General features: G+C 38.2%; 1 protein-coding gene across 1 annotated transcript in view; it reads right to left on the bottom strand.

Moving 5' to 3' along the window:
* LOC121444871 (transmembrane gamma-carboxyglutamic acid protein 1) overlaps positions 1 to 17693 on the bottom strand; it is a 129047-nt gene that overhangs the window by 63054 nt on the left and 48300 nt on the right. The window contains exon 2 of the mRNA XM_041646797.1: positions 8315 to 8365. Coding sequence (XP_041502731.1) covers positions 8315 to 8324 — 10 coding nt within the window. The 5' untranslated portion in view covers positions 8325 to 8365. The remainder of the gene's footprint in view (positions 1 to 8314; positions 8366 to 17693) is intronic.

The raw sequence follows: 17693 nt of genomic DNA, 5'->3' as shown, positions 1-17693 counted from the left end.
ACTGTGAAAGTGGGCTTGGAGGTCTCCTGTACGCTCAAGTCACACCTACTGTCTCAGTTCACATTCTGTTGCATTTAGATAAAGATGTCAAGGACTCTCAGTTCCAGGACCATGTCTGCCTGCATGCTGGCTTGCTTCCCACTTTGATGACAATGAACTGAAAATATGAACTGTAAGCATGTCACCACAATTAAATGTTTCCCTTTATAAGAGTTGTCATGGTCATGGTGTCTTGTCATAGCAGTAGAAACCCTAAAAGCAAAATGAATAGATAAAAGCATGAGAGAGAGATTTGTAGGGAGGATGGGAGTTAACAGAGGTGGCAAGGAGGTGAAAAGTTAGAATGATCACTATGCATTTTGTACAAGTGCAAAATTGTCTAAAAACAAATTTAAATAATAAAAAACTAAAAACCCAACTATACACCAAGTATTATATTCTCAAATCTATACAAAAGGCAAAAAAGACTATATCAATGAAAAAAAGCTCTCTTTAGTGGGTTTGAAGTAGCATTCCATTAAATAGCCCATTTTTTCTAATGGAAAACATTTGCCAGGAATAAATAATGGTAGCTGTTAGTCCCAAGCAGATTTGTATTACTGTTATAAAATTAAGACGATAAGTGCTTACAATAAACTAGTGACATCATTTAAACTGTAGCAGCACAAATGTCACCATAATAAGATGTTCTAAGATCTAATAAAGGAAAGAAAATGAAATAATTAATTGCCATTAAATAAATGCCACTACTTGAACTACACAGAGCAGGGAGCGTCCAAATAAAATTAGGCCATGTGCTATGAGATTTTACAACTTGTCAATTTGAAGACTCATTCCTTGTTTGAAAATATGGAGCTTTATGCCAAAGTTGAAGATAAGAATTGCAAAGAATTGAGATGGAATGTATTCATCTTTCCTCATACTTTCTTGCTGCATAATTCTTGGCTTACTGCATATGTTTGTCCTTTCCCCAAAGAACTCATCCATGTCCCCAGCTTATCAAGATTTAGTATGAGGACAGAGTCTTAGTCTATGCAGGACAACCAGTGATTGCTTTTGTTTTTGTTGCTTTACGTATTTTTTCTGAGTTTAAGAATTTTACACTATATCCCTCAAGAGATCAGAATACTTGTAGGAGACATGACTCAGTCATTAAAAGCTCACAATCAAAAGGGGAACAGAATTCATTAACTGTTTTGTGTGTTTCATTTTTATCTAACTCTTCCTTCTAAAGTTGGGAATAATAAGTCTTAAATGACATCAGAGGTCACAAAGAGCCTATGAGCTCTGAACTTGTGCTGAATTCTGAGGCTCATTTTCCAAATCATTTCTTCTTTTAATTAAAATCCTTAGAGATTTTTATAAAGTTTTCTTTTTAAAATCTTTTTCACGAGTTTTTAATCACATTATCATCATGGGAGGATTTCTGTTTGTTTTTGTTGTTTGCTTTGGCAATCTGGCCTTCAGCTCTTCAGATGACCTTGACATCTGAACAGTTCTCTCTTCATCTTCTGAGGACCTGGTTTATAGGTTTGTGCCAACATGCTTGGCCCTAAGAATTGACAGAACTACTCTATATTCAATCATAGCAGAACAACAAGGGCATCTTACCATTACGTATGCAACATGAAGATAGAAAGTGACTTTTCACCTCCAGATTTTATAGATCTAAAACACTCTTCTAAGCTTAGAACTCTGCTTCTTGCCTCAGCATTTAAATGAGTTTCAAAATCTCAATACTGGAAAAGGAAGAGAAAAAGTTAAACTACCTTCACATTTTTTTCTCATTGTCTTCCCAAATAATACCTGCTTGCTTTCCATGTAAGTTAGTTTTTATAAACAAAAGCAAAAATTCAATGTGTTTAATGCTTCTTGGCCATACTTCCTTTTTTGTTGTAAAGGATGGGCAAGGGCATCTGTGTCTTACTATTATTGAAACAACATGAGGAGACTCCTCAATATCTCTGTTCTTTTTTCTTTTTATTTATTCTGTTTGTCTTTTATACTATGTAACTTGATCCTATTTTCCAGTCCCTTCGGCGTCTACCCTCCACTCCTACACACACCCCCAAATAAAGCAAAATTTACAAAAAAGGAGAAAAATTTTAAAAAGAACTTAAAATTTCATCATGAAAGCTACAGTGAGACACAGTGAGTCATGCCATAAACCCCTTTGTCCATATATCATTACTTGCAAGTGTTCACTGCAAAGTCATGCAGTGTTTGTCTGGTTTGAGGCCTCTAGTTTCTACTTCACTATTGATGCTGGGCCCTCATTAGGACTCTTCCTGGATATCCTGTTGTTGTCCTGTGTTGTGGAGATCCTGTAGCTTTGGGCATGTGAGTCAGGTCCTTTCATATGCTCTAGCAGATGATATATTGGGTGGATGTTGGGGTTGGCCAATTCAAAACCCTGGATCTGGGCTTAGGGTTGTCTGCCAGCCAGTTTTCCTGTGTTCTTACTCCCATGGTGAGCTCTCCAAATTGCCTTGGTTATTTCAAATCTTGTAGCAATAAGTGAGGGGTGGGCCCAGTTCTAGTGCTTTCAAGCCCTCAGGGTTGGCTCTTCTACACCAGATCTATTATGTTGTCAGGCAAGGTATTCGGGCAGCTGGTTTGGGGAAGGGACAGCCCTCTTGCTCTTATGGCCTTAGGGCCAGCTCCTCTACCTATCTCAGGGATTGACAGGCATGGGGTGGGGGGAAGACTTCTCTCTTTGGCCCATGATACAAGTCAGGTGAGTAATGAGGGCAGTTCTCTGCTCCTCACATTGGAGCTAGGTCACCCTCACCTCCAACCACTAGGCACTCTGTTGTGCAGCCTAGGTGAGAGGCAGGGGCCATTCCCTGAGTGTTGCAATTGGTAAGGGAGAGGGTCATCTCTCATCCTTCACACACGCCATATAACAAATGAGTAGTGGAGACAACTTTCCCAACACTTAAAACTTCCAGGCTGGCTCACCCACACCTCAGCCAACAAGGTTGCCTCTATTGTGTCATGCAGGAGAGGTGCAGGGCCTGCTTTCCCATGTGTTGCAGCTGGTAGGGGGCAGGGACAGCTTTCCTGAGCTTTGTGACCTAAGGGCCAGTTCTCAAGCCTGCCTCAGGCTTTGATAGGTGTGGCAAGGAGGGCTACTCTCTGCTGCCCATGTTGCCACAGGGCAAATGGGTGATGGAGGCAGCTCTCCCTTGCTCACTACTTCGGGACTGGTTCACCCACACTTGTGCCAACAGAAATCGTTGTGTTGCTAAGGCAAGGTGAAGGGCTTGCTCTCCTTAGTATAACTGGTGGGGGTCAGGGACAGCTCTCCTGTTCCTATGACCAGAGGGCCAGCTCTGCCATCTGCCACAGGTGTTGATGGGTGTGGCAACTCCTCTCACATTCATGCCACCTCAAGATAGATGAGTAATGGAGATAACTCTCTCTTATTCACTACTTTGGGGCTGGTTCACCTACACCTCCACTGACAGGGTTGGCTCTATTGTGCTGCCCTGATGAGGAGTAAAGGCCTGCTCTCCAGAGTGCTGTAGCAGGAGGTGGTTAGGAACAGCTCTCCCACATTTATAACCACAGGGTCACCTCTACTATCAGTCTCAGTCATTGATGGGTAAGGGGGTTATCTCTCTCCCGGCCATGCTTCTACAAGACAGGTGGGTAATGGGGACAGCTCTGCCATGCTCACAATTTTGGAGCTGACTCAACCACACCTGCACCAGCAGGATTGGCTCTATCGTGCTGCTCTGGCAAGGTGCAGGGCTGGCTGGTCTGAGTGCTCCAGCTGGAATGGGTCATGAACTGCCCTCATGGCAACAGGGTAGGGAGGTGTGGTCAACTCTACCCCACACATGCTGGCATAAAGCAGATTGATAATGAGGATGGCTCCCCCACACCTGTGCTAACAAGGTTGGCTCTATTGTGCTGCCCTAGTAGGAGAGCACCTCTGTTCTTAAGGTGAAAACACGGAAATTAGCCATGAGTAACAAATAGATACAACAAATTACTGCAAAAGCACTTATAGATGCAATGAGTTCTAGCACAGAAAAAAAAATCATATCAATAGATGTATCTAACAAATAGAATGCAGATTGTCATAAAAATCACAGTAAAAAATGAATTTGTTTTATGGATAAAGACATTATTAAGAGGATTGTGTTTTCTAAAATTTTGTTAGAAATGTACTAATTGCTTAGGGGAAGAATCATAAAAATAAAACTTTAAGTTTCACTTGAAAAAGTAAAGTGTTCTCATTCTCTTCTTTGTAAAAATGCTAATTTTCTACCAGAAGTTTACATGTAATCACACATTTTTTGAACTAGCATCTCATCATTTCATGTCATAAAATTTTAGGTTAAATGACACATTATAGTCTGTTTCAAGAAAAGATACAAGAGTAAAAGGTCTTTAGTCAAAAGGATCACTTTCACATAGGATAGGTAAATAGTGCTGACTGAGTCTTTTCTTTTATGGCCCTTCCCTTGTGGAATGTTTAGAGCAAAGTTTACAAAGTGAAATGTCTTGATGTCTGCTGTGATCTTTGATAAGCTGTGCTGCTGGTCTGTGAATTACTGCAAGCTCAGGCCATTGTTGATTATAGTATCTTTATATTTGTGATACTTTGCTATCTGAAACACCTGTGTGATTTTTGCTGTCACCAAAAATATTAGGACACTTAGCTATTTCACTTTGACTATTCGTCTATTTCTCCATGATATTAAAGCATCACTATAGATCTGAAAAAAATAATTAATCAATAATTTTCTCAGCAACAGAGGGCTTATATGTAATCAACTTCACATATTACTAATAATTAATAATAAAGGATATTCAGAGTTTATCAGAAGAAATGAAAACTTATGATAATATAAGACCTAGTTCTGCATCTTGGCTCTCTAATATATAAACTGTTTATAGGCTATTCATTATATATGATATTTTCTAAATCAGTTTCAGTTTACAGATAAATATATTAATGGAAACGGTTATCCTTATTTTATAACATGAGTTTTTCTTATAGCACAAGATAAATAAAAAGGAATGTCAGAGGAAACATCTGTGAGTTACAAAGTACTGTAAATATTTATTAATATAAAAATAACTACAAATTCTTGAATATTAAATAGTAAGTCTCGATTAAAGACATCATAAAGAGTAAAAGCAATTTCAGTACTACACAAATAAACACTGTAAATACTGATTATAGTCAAATAAAAAATTAAATATGCATGCCTTTTCTTTACCTGCTCTCCCATTTTATTGTGTTGCTGTCTCATGAAGTACAGACTGGCTTCATACGTGCTATATGTTCAAGGTTAATCCTGAATACCTGGTTCATAGCCTTCTTTTCCCAAGTACTAGGAATATGGACATGTAGCAACGGCTCATGTAATGCCAGGGAACAAATAAATCCAAGGATTTGTACATGCTAGGTAAGCGCTCTAGCAACTGAACTACACATAGTGCCTGTTCCTCCTTTTAAAGATTTAAAGTTTGTGAACTTTCATGTTCATTAATAAAAGTTTCATATATTTGTAAAATATTTATTTGTCTTTATTAAAGAATAGCAAAATAAATTAACTTCAATGTAAATTTCTCATACAAGTATGATGCCATCTTTGCAATTGTGTCCTTTTGTATGACATACTGAGTTTTGGTTGTGAGAATGTTTATCAAATGCAGTAAAAATTTCAATATACAACACTCAAAAAAGAAAAACATAAGCACATATCGTACCATTCTCTTCTTTCCACTAAAAGAATCAGCAATTAATCAAGCAAATATAATACAATCAAGTAAACCACAGCAAAGTTTAAAGAATAAAGGATGGTGTCTCGTTTACATTTACATAAATGTTTTCAAAGTGGTAGCCACCAGAAGTCAAAAAAAAGCTATCACAAGCTTCCTGGATTTGTAAAAACAATATTATGTGATGCACTTCCTTTTTTCAGTCTCCAGGTTGGAAATATGCCCATCTTTGCAGACTGCATTACTAAGTCCTGTTCTATTAAGTGCCTGGGCACTGAATCACTATTTTTCCAGCATCTTTTAAAGGAGGCCCCTAACAATCTCTTTGTTAGTGACTGATGATCAGTTTGAAAGTAAAAGAAGAAACAAGAAATAATAGGTTCCTTGACAGTGTAGCTCTTTTTCATATGGTGACAATGGAAGACAACAGCTAGGGCATTCTCTAAACCTGCTTGTAGCTTGGTAGTTGGGGCGAGGACTAAGCAATATGAAATACTCTGGAAGCTTCCACTGACAGCAGAATTTAGGATACTACAAACATGGATTAATCCTAGGAATACGTTTTAATGTATTTATTTACAATGTTTACTTATTTTAAAAAAAATGTAAATGGTTGGAGATCGGTATCTAAAGGTTTAGAAAGAACCAGTATGTCTAAAACAAAACAGCTTCCAAAGGAAGCTCTGGAGCACGCAGAAGCAACAAGGTGCAGAAAGAATTCCTATGAGTGATCTGTGATGTGGCGGCTGCATATAGACACAAATTATGATGGGGCAAGCAACTTAAGGCAGAACTCTAGGTAAATTGCACAACCACACTCTAATATCTGTTGCTTTCAAAAGCATCTGATCCAATAATTTCAGTTTGACTGTTAAAAGTACCAATAAAGATATATTTATTCAATAAACATTGCAATAAGTTGATACCACTGTCCTATGTTATTAGACTTTACAGTTTTATATACTTGCACATATTATCACAGTATGCTAACCACATCTTCTTGAGGCTGGAAATACAGGATGCATTAATTCTACCTCAGAGATGAAAAAAAATCCCATATCAGGAAACTTTAAGATTTAACTAAAGTAATGGCTATGGAACTTGATTTCAGGTTTTTAATCTCTGGGTTCTTATGTATCTTAGTATAGTACTCTATAAAGCATCTTTCCTTAACACCCTTTATAGCATGTTGCTTTTTTTTGGAGAGGGATTCAAGACAGAGTTTCCCTGGCTGTCCTGGAATTGATTTTGTAGACCAGGTTGGCCTCAAACTCGGAGATCTGTCTGCCTGCCTGCCTCTGCCTCCCATGTGCTGGGATTAAAGGCATGTGCCACCGCCACACAGCTTAGCATGTTGCTTTAATGATATGAATGTACTAGAATTATTATAAAGTCATTAATATGCATAGTCCATATTAGAAATTAAATGACCCTAAATTTCTCTATTGTCTGACTCTAATAACTTCATGTAAAAGCAAAAACAAGCACAAAGAATTCATGTAATGGTTTTTATTGTTGACATTTTCATTTTAAAAGAAACAAAAAACACTGCTACATAAAAAGAGCTTTTTTATTTGTGCTAATTTATTTTAGAAAAAATTTAAAAATATAGCTGGGCTTGCTTACGTCTTTAATCCCAGCACTGGAGAAGCTGAGGCAGGCAAATCTCTGTGAGTTCAAGGTCAGCCTGGTCTATAAGAGCTAGTTCCATGACAGGTTCCAAAGCTACAGAGAAACCCTCTCTCAAGAAAAAAAATAAAAATATTTAGTAATTTATTTTTATGTATGTGTATATACATGTGCCTGAATTAGTTTGTGTTCAATGTGCACATAAATGCCCACAGAAGCAACAGGTATTGGAACTCCTGAAACCAGAGTTATAGTCAGTTGTAAGTGTTGGTACAGGGAACAAAACCAGGTCCCTGAATGAGCAGCAAGTAAATTAAGAGTTTTTAATTACTGAGTGAGTCAATTTCTGTTACTATTAGCAAAACTCATAGCATCAAGGCCTGTGGGTAACGTTGGAAAGAGTTATAAAGAAGTTGGAATTTGGAACATTTATATAATATCAAACTTGAACTATTTCTCTCTGTCCTGGGAGATGTATATCCATGTGTACGTGCACAAACACATACACACACCACCACCACTAGCAACAAGAAAACCAAATATCGGGCTGGAGAGATGGCTCAGAGGTTAAGAGCACTGGCTGCTCTTCCAGAGGTCCTGAGTTCAATTCCTAGCAACCACATAGTGGCTCACAACCATCTATACTGACATCTGGTGCCCTCCTCTGGCATGCGGGCAGAGGCAGAATGTTGTATACATAATAAATAAATAAATCTTAAAAAAAAAAAGAAAACCAAATATCAGAAAAAAAAAATAAAAGAACCAGTGAGTAACACATAGTATGTTGGTCTTTTTATTCACAGTGTTCAATCAGACCAAATTTTCTATCACCAAGAAAAAATACAACTTAAGTACCTACAAACATATTTCTAGTCTCAATTTCCCTGGAATGCTAGATTACTATTACGAATAAAAATCATTTCAAAAGGGAAGAGAAACTTACCCCTCCCCATTTTTTTCTTGTGGCTTCTGGCAGGTCCTGGATGATGATTCTCTGTACAAAACAGAGCACATATGGAGTCAGATTCACAAAGGCTGAGTCACTATATCAGATAAGCTCCATTATAGCTGATGTAGTCAGTGTGAGCATTTCATTTCAATGCACTCTAATCTCACTCCCTGACAAAACTGTTTTATGGATCACAGATACCTAACCTCAGAGGACAGAAGTACAATTTTGGAAAGCATGGGCTGTCTATACCAACTTAACTATGACCTTCTTTTTCTGGTATTAGTTTTTGTCCTTGCCAAATAAAACTCATTAAATTGGCCACACGCTTATCTTTTTGGAGGACAGCCTTATCAACAAAAGATGACAGGCAAAAATGCCAAAGACTTGATGTTAATAACCGGGCTAGCACATTATTAGCTTGCCTGTCTCTTCTTTCCCTTCATTGTCATTCTATGACAAGTACAATTCCCTTTATCCTGTAACATTTTTCTGAATGGTGTCAAACGGCAGTGCCCCTAATCAAATTATCCTTGAGGCAAAGCAGCCCACAATTATTTCCAATAAACATCATGAATCAAGGACCATGGATTCCTGAAAGCAAAAGCATAAGAGAACCAAAAGGAAATCCATAAATTGCAATGGCAATGGAAGTTATACAAAAAACAAAAATTCTGTTTTATAAATGGAAAAAGCATGAACACAACATATGCAGAAACCAATGTATATAATTAATGCTTCAATTTCTTACAGGTATAAAGCATGAAGCTACTATTTACCAGTCACTTGTCAAGCTCTTGATGTGTAGGTAAGCAGTTGAGTTCAGGTGTGTATCGGTGACTGTGGGTGTGTGTAGTGAAAAGATATGATCTATAAATCCATTAAGAAACTTACTAGAAGTTCAGTAGGGGAAATCAAGAATAAATACCAAACTGAAACTTGATAACTAGTTGTATGGCATCAGATAAACCACTTTCTATTTTAATTTTTTAAAAAAACACACTCTGTGTACCTTGTAGGATGTTAAAGTTATGTGCTTCAAAAGCAAATGTTCTTTGTTAAATCTAGAAAATGCTGGCATAAGCCTATACAAGTTTCCTTGTCACCAAACATTTCAGATACTTAAAAATGATAATGATGGACTGGGGAGACAGCATAATGTTTCAAAGCACTTTGTTGCTCTAACAGTACTCAGAAGCTACACAGTAGTTAACAACTATCCTCAACTCTAGTTTCTGGAGATCAGGCTCCCTCTTCTGACTTTCACAAGCACATGATACACACACACGTTCATGCAATAAGATAAAATAATAAAAATTTTAAAAACAGGTAAAGAAAATGTAGCAAAACATTATCAACTTATTTAGTATTTTATTATGAACAACATTTCTCAGGATTGGATTCTTTAGAATATTTATTGTTTGATCTTCTTTTGAAATCAGCTGAGTTCCTCAAAATAATCTTAGACAGGGAAAGGTCAGCTCTTGTGAGCTCCTCACAGAAACACCACACAAACAAAAACAGATCAAGAAATAAATCAATTAATGAGTGAATGAATAAGTAATGAATAGTTGGGAAGGACAAAGGGGTTGGAAAAATGGGAGGGAAACAAAATAGAGTAATGGAGGATAAATATGATCAAAATGTATTATATACATATATGAAAATTTCATAATAAACCACTATTATATAATTAGTATATGCCAATAAAAATTTAAGTTATATTTTTATGAAAAACCCTTGTTAATAAATAGGTTAACTCTCCAAGCTAAATTAGGGTACAGAACTACCCTAGTCTAACTGGGATTTCTCCTTGAAGTCATCAGTATATGCTGTTATCAGAAACCAAGAATTTGAAGTCGCAGTCACCTTTCCAGTGAACTTATTCTGGGAAGGCATTAGGAAAAAGGCAATACAGCAAAGGGTAATCCATTTATGTACAAATAATGACTTGCAAGAGTTAAGTGGAATGGTGCTGGTATGACTCAATTTTGATTTGAAGAGGAAATCAGTGGCATCTATGAGGAAAGGAGAATTAAGGGGTGAAGATAATTTGACTGCAGAGACAGTGATATCAAAGATGCTAAAGAAATCTGGCAAGACTTCTTGATTTCATTTTTTTTTAATTTCTTGCATGTTCTTCTTTAATATTTAATCAATCTTTTTAGAAAGAATTAAGCCTATTTCTGTTGTTAGTGAGAACCACAAAGGAAAGGACTGTGAGGCATGGGCTAGGATTTTCAAACAGCAGCTGCCTCTCCAGAGGTCAAAAATGTCATCTGGATCTGGGATTGCCTTCTCCTTGGAAAAGATGAAACCAAGGAAACAAAGGTTAATTTTACCCTAGTCAATAACTACTTCACCTAGACATCTAGGGGCAAAACTCTAAAGATCAGAATATTTATTTATTTATTTATTTATTTATTTATTTATTTATTTATTTATTTTGGTTTTTCCAGACAGGACTTCTCTGTAGCTTTGAAGCCTATCCTGGAACTAGCTCTTGTAGACAAGTTGTCCTCGAACTCAGAGATCCACCTGTCCCTACATCCCCGAGTGCTGGGATTAAAGGTGTGAGCCACTACTTCCTGGCTCAGAATCTTTTTTAAATAATATTATTTTTCTTTTATTTTATATATCAACCACACTTTACCTTCCCTCCTCTTCTCCAGATTCCCCTCCTGACTTACTCCTCCTTTGTTGTCATTCAAAAAGAAGCAAGCCTCCCACTGGCTTGAACAATGTCATGGCCTATAAAATGGAGGCAGGGCCAAACCCCTTTTCTTGCATCAAGGCTGGGAAAGGTAATGCAGCATGGGGAAGTCAGCTAAGTGACAGAGACAGGTCCTGATTCTATTGCAAGGAGTCTTACAAAGAAACCAAGCTATACAACTGTCACACACAGGCAGGGTGCCTAGGTTGGTCCCATGGAGGCTCCCTAACTGTTGATTTAGAGACCATGAATTCCCATGAGCTTTGGTCATCTATCTTTGGGTCCCCATGTCATGACCCCCAGGTTCATATAATCCCTCATCCCTTTCTTCAGCAAGACTTTCTGAGCTCAGCCCAGTGACTGGCCATGGATCTCTGAACCTGATTCCATCAGTTACTGGATAGAGTTCTCTGATAACAATTAGGATAGTCACCGATCTGAAGATCAGAATCTTATTTTAAGCAAAATGATTTCCTTAAAGATACAGGCTAAATGGCCTACTATACACATCACCCCAAACTAAGTTTTCTATTTCATGTTGTCTCTTACTGCTGCTTCTGCTACCAACATTCAGTGTGTCTCCTTAACTTGGATCCTTGCTTCTCTAGTCTCCTTTATTCTGAGGTGTGTGTGTGTGTGTGTGTGTGTGTGTGTGTGTGTGTGTGTGTGTGTGTGTACGCACGCACACATAAGTGTATGTAGTGTATGTTTGTGTGTCTGTGTTGTGGGAAACCTTTAGAGAAGGTTTATACTTCTCTAAAAATGAGTTCTCCTCAATCTTGCTTCTTAGTCAGGTCCCTATCTTAACCTAAGTAGCACTTCTAACTTTTCCATTTATTTACCTAGCATAGCACTAACTAAGCTCTATAACAACGGCTGTAACCTGTGAGTTGCAACCCCTTTGGCAAACTTATATTACAATTCATAAAAGTTGCATAATTACAGTTATGAAGTAACAATAAAAATAATTATATGTCTGGGGGTCACCACAACACGAAGAACTATAGTAAAGGGTCACACCATTAGGAAGGTTGAGAACCACTGCTCTATAACTAGATCCTAGCTTCCTGAAAACTAATATATCAACCATTATTGGCAGTGTACACCTTTAATCCCAGCACTCAGGAGGCAGAGGCAGGTAGATCTTTCTGAGTTTGAGGCCAGTGTAGTCTACATAGCTTATCTCATATTTTCTCTAATTTTAGCTTTATATGTACATATATATATATATATATATATAATTATGTTCCATATATATGAAAAGTAAGCAGAAGATAGTTATATATATTTAACTATCATATATAACTATTTTATATTTTCTGCTTACTTTTCAATCTCTGAATTTTTATTATAGTTTTTAAACTATATAGAGCATAATGTTATAATATATTTCTTGATAGGTACATGCATAAAGTAATGACTAAAGGAAAGCATGACATTTTAAATAACTTCAGGGCCACTTTCGCCAAAGGCTGGGGTATCTGGCCAGTGTGGTAGGAAAACTAAGGGTCATGGATATGACTCTAATCTAGTTCCATATAGTTCTCCAGCTGCACAGGTGGCCTTCCCATCCACATGATGACCAAGAGAAAGGTCAGGTTGGAAGGGCCAAGGAAGAGCCTAAGGGTCCCCCTGCAAGGCTGTCAAGACAAAGTCACTCCTGCCAAGGTAGCATCGGTAAATATTCTGCAAACATCTAAATGAAAGGATATGCTCAAAATTGATAACTTTAGCTATTCATTGTACATTAATCAAGGGATTAATTGTAGCAGGATAGTCAACATGTTCTTATAGCAGAGTATGTTTCTCAAAATAAATAATCAGACAAAAAAAGTGGAAACAAAAGAGGAAAGGAAAGCAAAATGTAAACAGGTTGGGTTGACTAACCAAGAAAAAAAAGATTTACCTGCATAAAAGGGAGACACTAAAAACTAGAGCCCTGACTCTCAAGCAGAAGAGAAAGAAGCCAAGTCCAACTGATCATGTGTCATGTCTCAGTATACCCTGTCTTCCCTTTTCTGAAAGCCAGAGAAATGTTCTTACAAACTATTTTGTAGATGTGAGTTTCTTAGGAGCTCTAGAAATATTTTTTAAAAAGCAGAAATTCCAATTTATCCAAATTTTTAAATGTAAATATTTTTTTTATTGAGAAAAGGAGAAAAAAAAAAGAAAAAAAAAACAAGTTTCCACCTCCTCCCAGCCTCCCATTCCCTCCCCCTCCTCCCCCCCTATGCCCCCTCCTCCCACCCTTCTCCCCTCCCCCCACTCCTTTCCCCCTCCCTCTCCAGCCCAAAGAGCAGTCAGGGTTTTCTGCCCTGTGGTAAGACCTAGGACCTCCCACCTCCGTCCATATCTAGGAAGGTGAACATCCAAACGGGCTGGGCTCCCACAAAGCCATCACATTACGTAGGATCAAACCCTCGTGCCATTGTCCTTTGCGTCTCATCAGCCCTCATTGTTCGCCATGTCCAGAGAGTCCAGTTTTATCCCATGCTTTTTCAGTCACAGTCCAGCTGGTCTTGGTGAGCTCTCAATAGATCAGCTCCACTGTCTCAGTGGGTGGGTGCATCGGTGCATCCCTCGTGGTCCCGACTTCTTTGCTCATGTTCTCCCTCCTTCTGCTCCTCATTGGGACTTTGGGAGCTCAGTCCAGTGCTCCAGTGTGGGTCTCTGTCTCTATCTCCATCCATAGAACCAGATGAAGGTTCTATGATGATATGCAAGATATTCGTCAGTATTGCTCAAGGATAGGGACATTTCAGGTTCCCAATTCTCAACTGCCCAAGGAACTAACTGGGGACCTCAGCTTGGGCACCTGGGAGCCCATCTAGGGTCAGGTCTCTTGCCAACCCTAAAGTGGTTCCCTTAACTAAGAATTGTGGTTCCGTGCTCCCCTGTCCAACCTTCCTTTATCCCAATCCTCCTGCTTTCCCAAGGCCCGACCTCCTTCCCTTCTAACTTTTCTCTCCCCATCTCCCCTTACCCCCAACCCACCCCACCCCAAGATCCCAATTTTCTCCCCGGCAATTTTGTCTACTTCCCTTAGCGAAGAGGATAACTATATGTTTTTCCTTGGGTTCCCCTTCTTACTTAGCTTCTTTAGATTCACCTATTGTAGACTCCGTGACCCTTATATATGGCTAGAAACCAATTATGAGTGAGTACATCCCATGTTCATCTTTTTGGGTCTGGGATACCTCACTCAGGATAGTGTTTTCTATTTCCATCCATTTGCATGCAAAATTCGAGAAGTCATTGTTTTTTACTGCTGAGTAGTACTCTAATGTGTAGATATTCCATACTTTCTTCATCCATTCTTCCATTGAAGGGCATCTAGGTTGTTTGCAGGTTCTGGCTATTACAAATAATACTGCTATGAACATAGTTGAACAAATGCTTTTGTCATATGATAGGGCATTTCTTGGGTATATTCCCAAGAGTGGTATTGCTGGGTCCAGGGGTAGGTTGATCCCGAATTTCCTAAGAAACCGAAACACTGACTTCCATAGTGGTTGCACAAGATTGCATTCCCACCAGCAATGGATGAGGGTACCCCTTCCTCCACAACCTCTCCAGCAAAGGTTATCGTTGGTGTTTTTGACTTTAGCCATTCTCACAGGTGTAAGATGATATCTCAAAGTTGTTTTGATTTGCATTTCCCTGATTGCTAAGGAAGTTGAGCATGACCTTAAGTGTCTTTTGGCCATTTGAACTTCTTCTGTTGAGAATTCTCTGTTCAGATCAGTGCCCCATTTTTTAATTGGGTTAATTAGCATTTTAAAGTCTAGTTTCTTGAGTTCTCTATATATTTTGGAGATCAGACCTTTGTCTGTTGTGGGGTTGGTGAAGATCTTCTCCCAGTCAGTAGGTTGCCTTTCTGTCTTAGTGACAGTGTCCTTTGCTTTGCAGAAGCTTCTCAGTTTAAGTAGGTCCCATTTATTCAATGTTGCCCTTAATGTCTGTGCTTCTGGGGTTATACATAGGAAGCGATCTCCTGTGCCCATCTGTTGTAGGGTATTTCCCACTTTCTCTTCTATCCTTTTCAGTGTGTTCGGGCTGATATTGAGGTCTTTAATCAATTTGGACTTGAGTTTTGTGCACGGTGAAAGATGTGGGTCTATTTTCATTCTTCTACAGGTTGACATCCAGTTGTGCCAGCACCATTTGTTGAAGATGCTTTCTTTCTTCCATTGTATACTTTTAGCTCCTTTATCAAAAATGAGGTGTTCATAGGTTTGTGGGTTAAAATCCGGGTCTTCTATACGATTCCATTGGTCGACTTCTCTGTTTTTATGCCAGTACCACACTGTTTTCATTACTGTAGCTCTGTAATAGAGTTTGAAGTCAGGGATGGTAATGCCTCCAGAAGATCCTTTATTGTATAGGATTGTTTTGGCTATCCTGGGTTTTTTGTTTTTCCATATAAAGTTGATTATTGTCCTCTCCAGATCTGTGAAGAATTTTGATGGGATCTTGATGGGGATTGCATTGAATCTATAAATTGCCTTAGGTAGAATTGCCATTTTTACTATGTTGATCCTCCCAATCCAAGAGCAAGGTAGATCCATCCATTTTTTGGTATCCTCTTCAATTTCTTTCTTCAATGCCTTAAAGTTCTTGTCAAATAGATCTTTCACTTCCTTGGTTAGATTTACCCCAAGATATTTAATGCTGTTTGTGGCTATCGTGAATGGTGAAGCTTCTCTGATTTCCCTCTCTGCTTCCCTATCCTTTGTGTATAAGAGGGCGACTGATTTTTTGGAGTTGATCTTGTATCCTGCCACATTACTAAAGCTGTTTATCAGCTGTAAAAGTTCTTTGGAGGAGTTTTTGGGGTCGCTTAAGTACACTATCATATCATCTGCGAATAACGAAAGTTTAACTTCTTCCTTTCCAATTCGAATCCCCTTGATCCCATTATGTTGTCTTATTGCTATTGCTAGAACTTCAAGTACTATATTGAAGAGGTATGGCGAGAGTGGACATCCTTGTGTTCCTGAGTTAAGCGGGATGGCTTTGAGTTTCTCTCTGTTTAATTTGATGTTAGCTGTCGGCTTGCTGTATATAGCTTTTATTATATTTAGGTATGACCCTTGTATCCCTAATCTCTCCAAGACTTTTAACATAAATGGATGTTGAATTTTGTCGAATGCTTTTTCAGCATCTAATGAGATGATCATATGGTTATTTTCCTTCAGTTTATTTATATGCTGGATTGCATTGATAGATTTTCGTATGTTGAACCAGCCCTGCATCTCAGGAATGAAGCCTATTTGATCATAATGGATAATTTTCCTAATGTGTTCTTGGATTCGGTTTGCCAGTATTTTGTTGAGGATTTTTGCGTCGATGTTCATGAGTGAGATTGGCCTGTAATTCTCTTTCCTGGTTGAGTCGTTGTGTGGTTTTGGTATCAGAGTAACTGTAGCTTCATAAAAGGAATTAGGTAATGACCCTTCTGTTTCTATATTGTGGAATACATTAAGGAGTATGGGTATTTGCTCTTCTTGGAAGTTCTGGTAGAATTCCGCATTGAAACCATCTGGTCCTGGGCTTTTTTTGGTAGGGAGGTTTTTGATAACAGCTTCTAATTCTTCGCGATCAACAGGTCTGTTTAGATTGTTCACTTGGTCCTGGTGTAACTTTGGTATATGGTATTTATCTAAAAAAGTGTCCATTTCTTTTACATTTTCCAGTTTTGTGTTATACAGGCTTTTGTAATATGATCTGATGATTCTCTGAATTTCCTCTGTGTCTGTGGTGATGTCCCCCTTTTCATTTCTGATCTTATTAATTTGCGTATTCTCTCTCTGCCGTTTGATTAGTTTCGATAGGGGTTTATCAATCTTGTTGATTTTCTCCAGGAACCAGCTTTTTGTTTCATTGATTCTTTGGATTGTTTTCTGTGTTTCTATTTTTTTGATTTCAGCCCTCAGTTTGATTATTTCCAATCTTCTACTCCTCCTAGGTGAGTCTGCTTCTTTTTTTTTCTAGAGCTTTCAGGTGGGCGGTTAAGTCTTCAATATGTGCTTTCTCTGTTTTCTTTAAGTGGGCACTTAGTGCGATGAACTTTCCTCTTAGCACTGCTTTCATAGTGTCCCATAAGTTCGAGTATGTTGTTTCTTTATTTTCATTGAATTCAAGGAAGACTTTAATTTCTTTCTTTATTTCTTCCTTAATCCAGTTATGGTTCAGAAGTTGACTGTTCAGTTTCCATGAGTTTGTAGGCTTTCTGGGGGTAGCATTGTTGTTGAATTCTAACTTTAATCCATGGTGATCTGATAAGACACAGGTGGTTACTAATATTTTTTTGTAACTGTGTAAGTTAGCTTTGTTACCGAGTATGTGGTCAATTTTCGAGAAGGTTCCATGAGCTGCAGAGAAGAAGGTATATTCTTTCCTCTTTGGGTGGAATAATCTATAGATGTCTGCTAAGTCCATTTGCTTCATTACCTCCATTAATTCTCTAATTTCTCTGTTAGGTTTCTGTTTGATTGACCTGTCCATTGGTGAGAGAGGAGTGTTGAAGTCTCCTACTATTAGTGTGTGTGGTTTGATGGCTGCCTTGAGTTTTAGTAATGTTTCTTTTACATACGTGGGCGCTTTTATATTCGGGGCATAGATATTCAGGATTGAGACTTCATCCTGATGAATTGTTCC

Source organism: Microtus oregoni, unplaced genomic scaffold, assembly GCF_018167655.1.
Source record: "Microtus oregoni isolate MIOR12 unplaced genomic scaffold, Mior012 000145F_ref0000173, whole genome shotgun sequence".
NCBI classification, from domain to species: domain Eukaryota; kingdom Metazoa; phylum Chordata; class Mammalia; order Rodentia; family Cricetidae; genus Microtus; species Microtus oregoni.
This window is presented reverse-complemented; position numbering and strand designations above follow the sequence as displayed.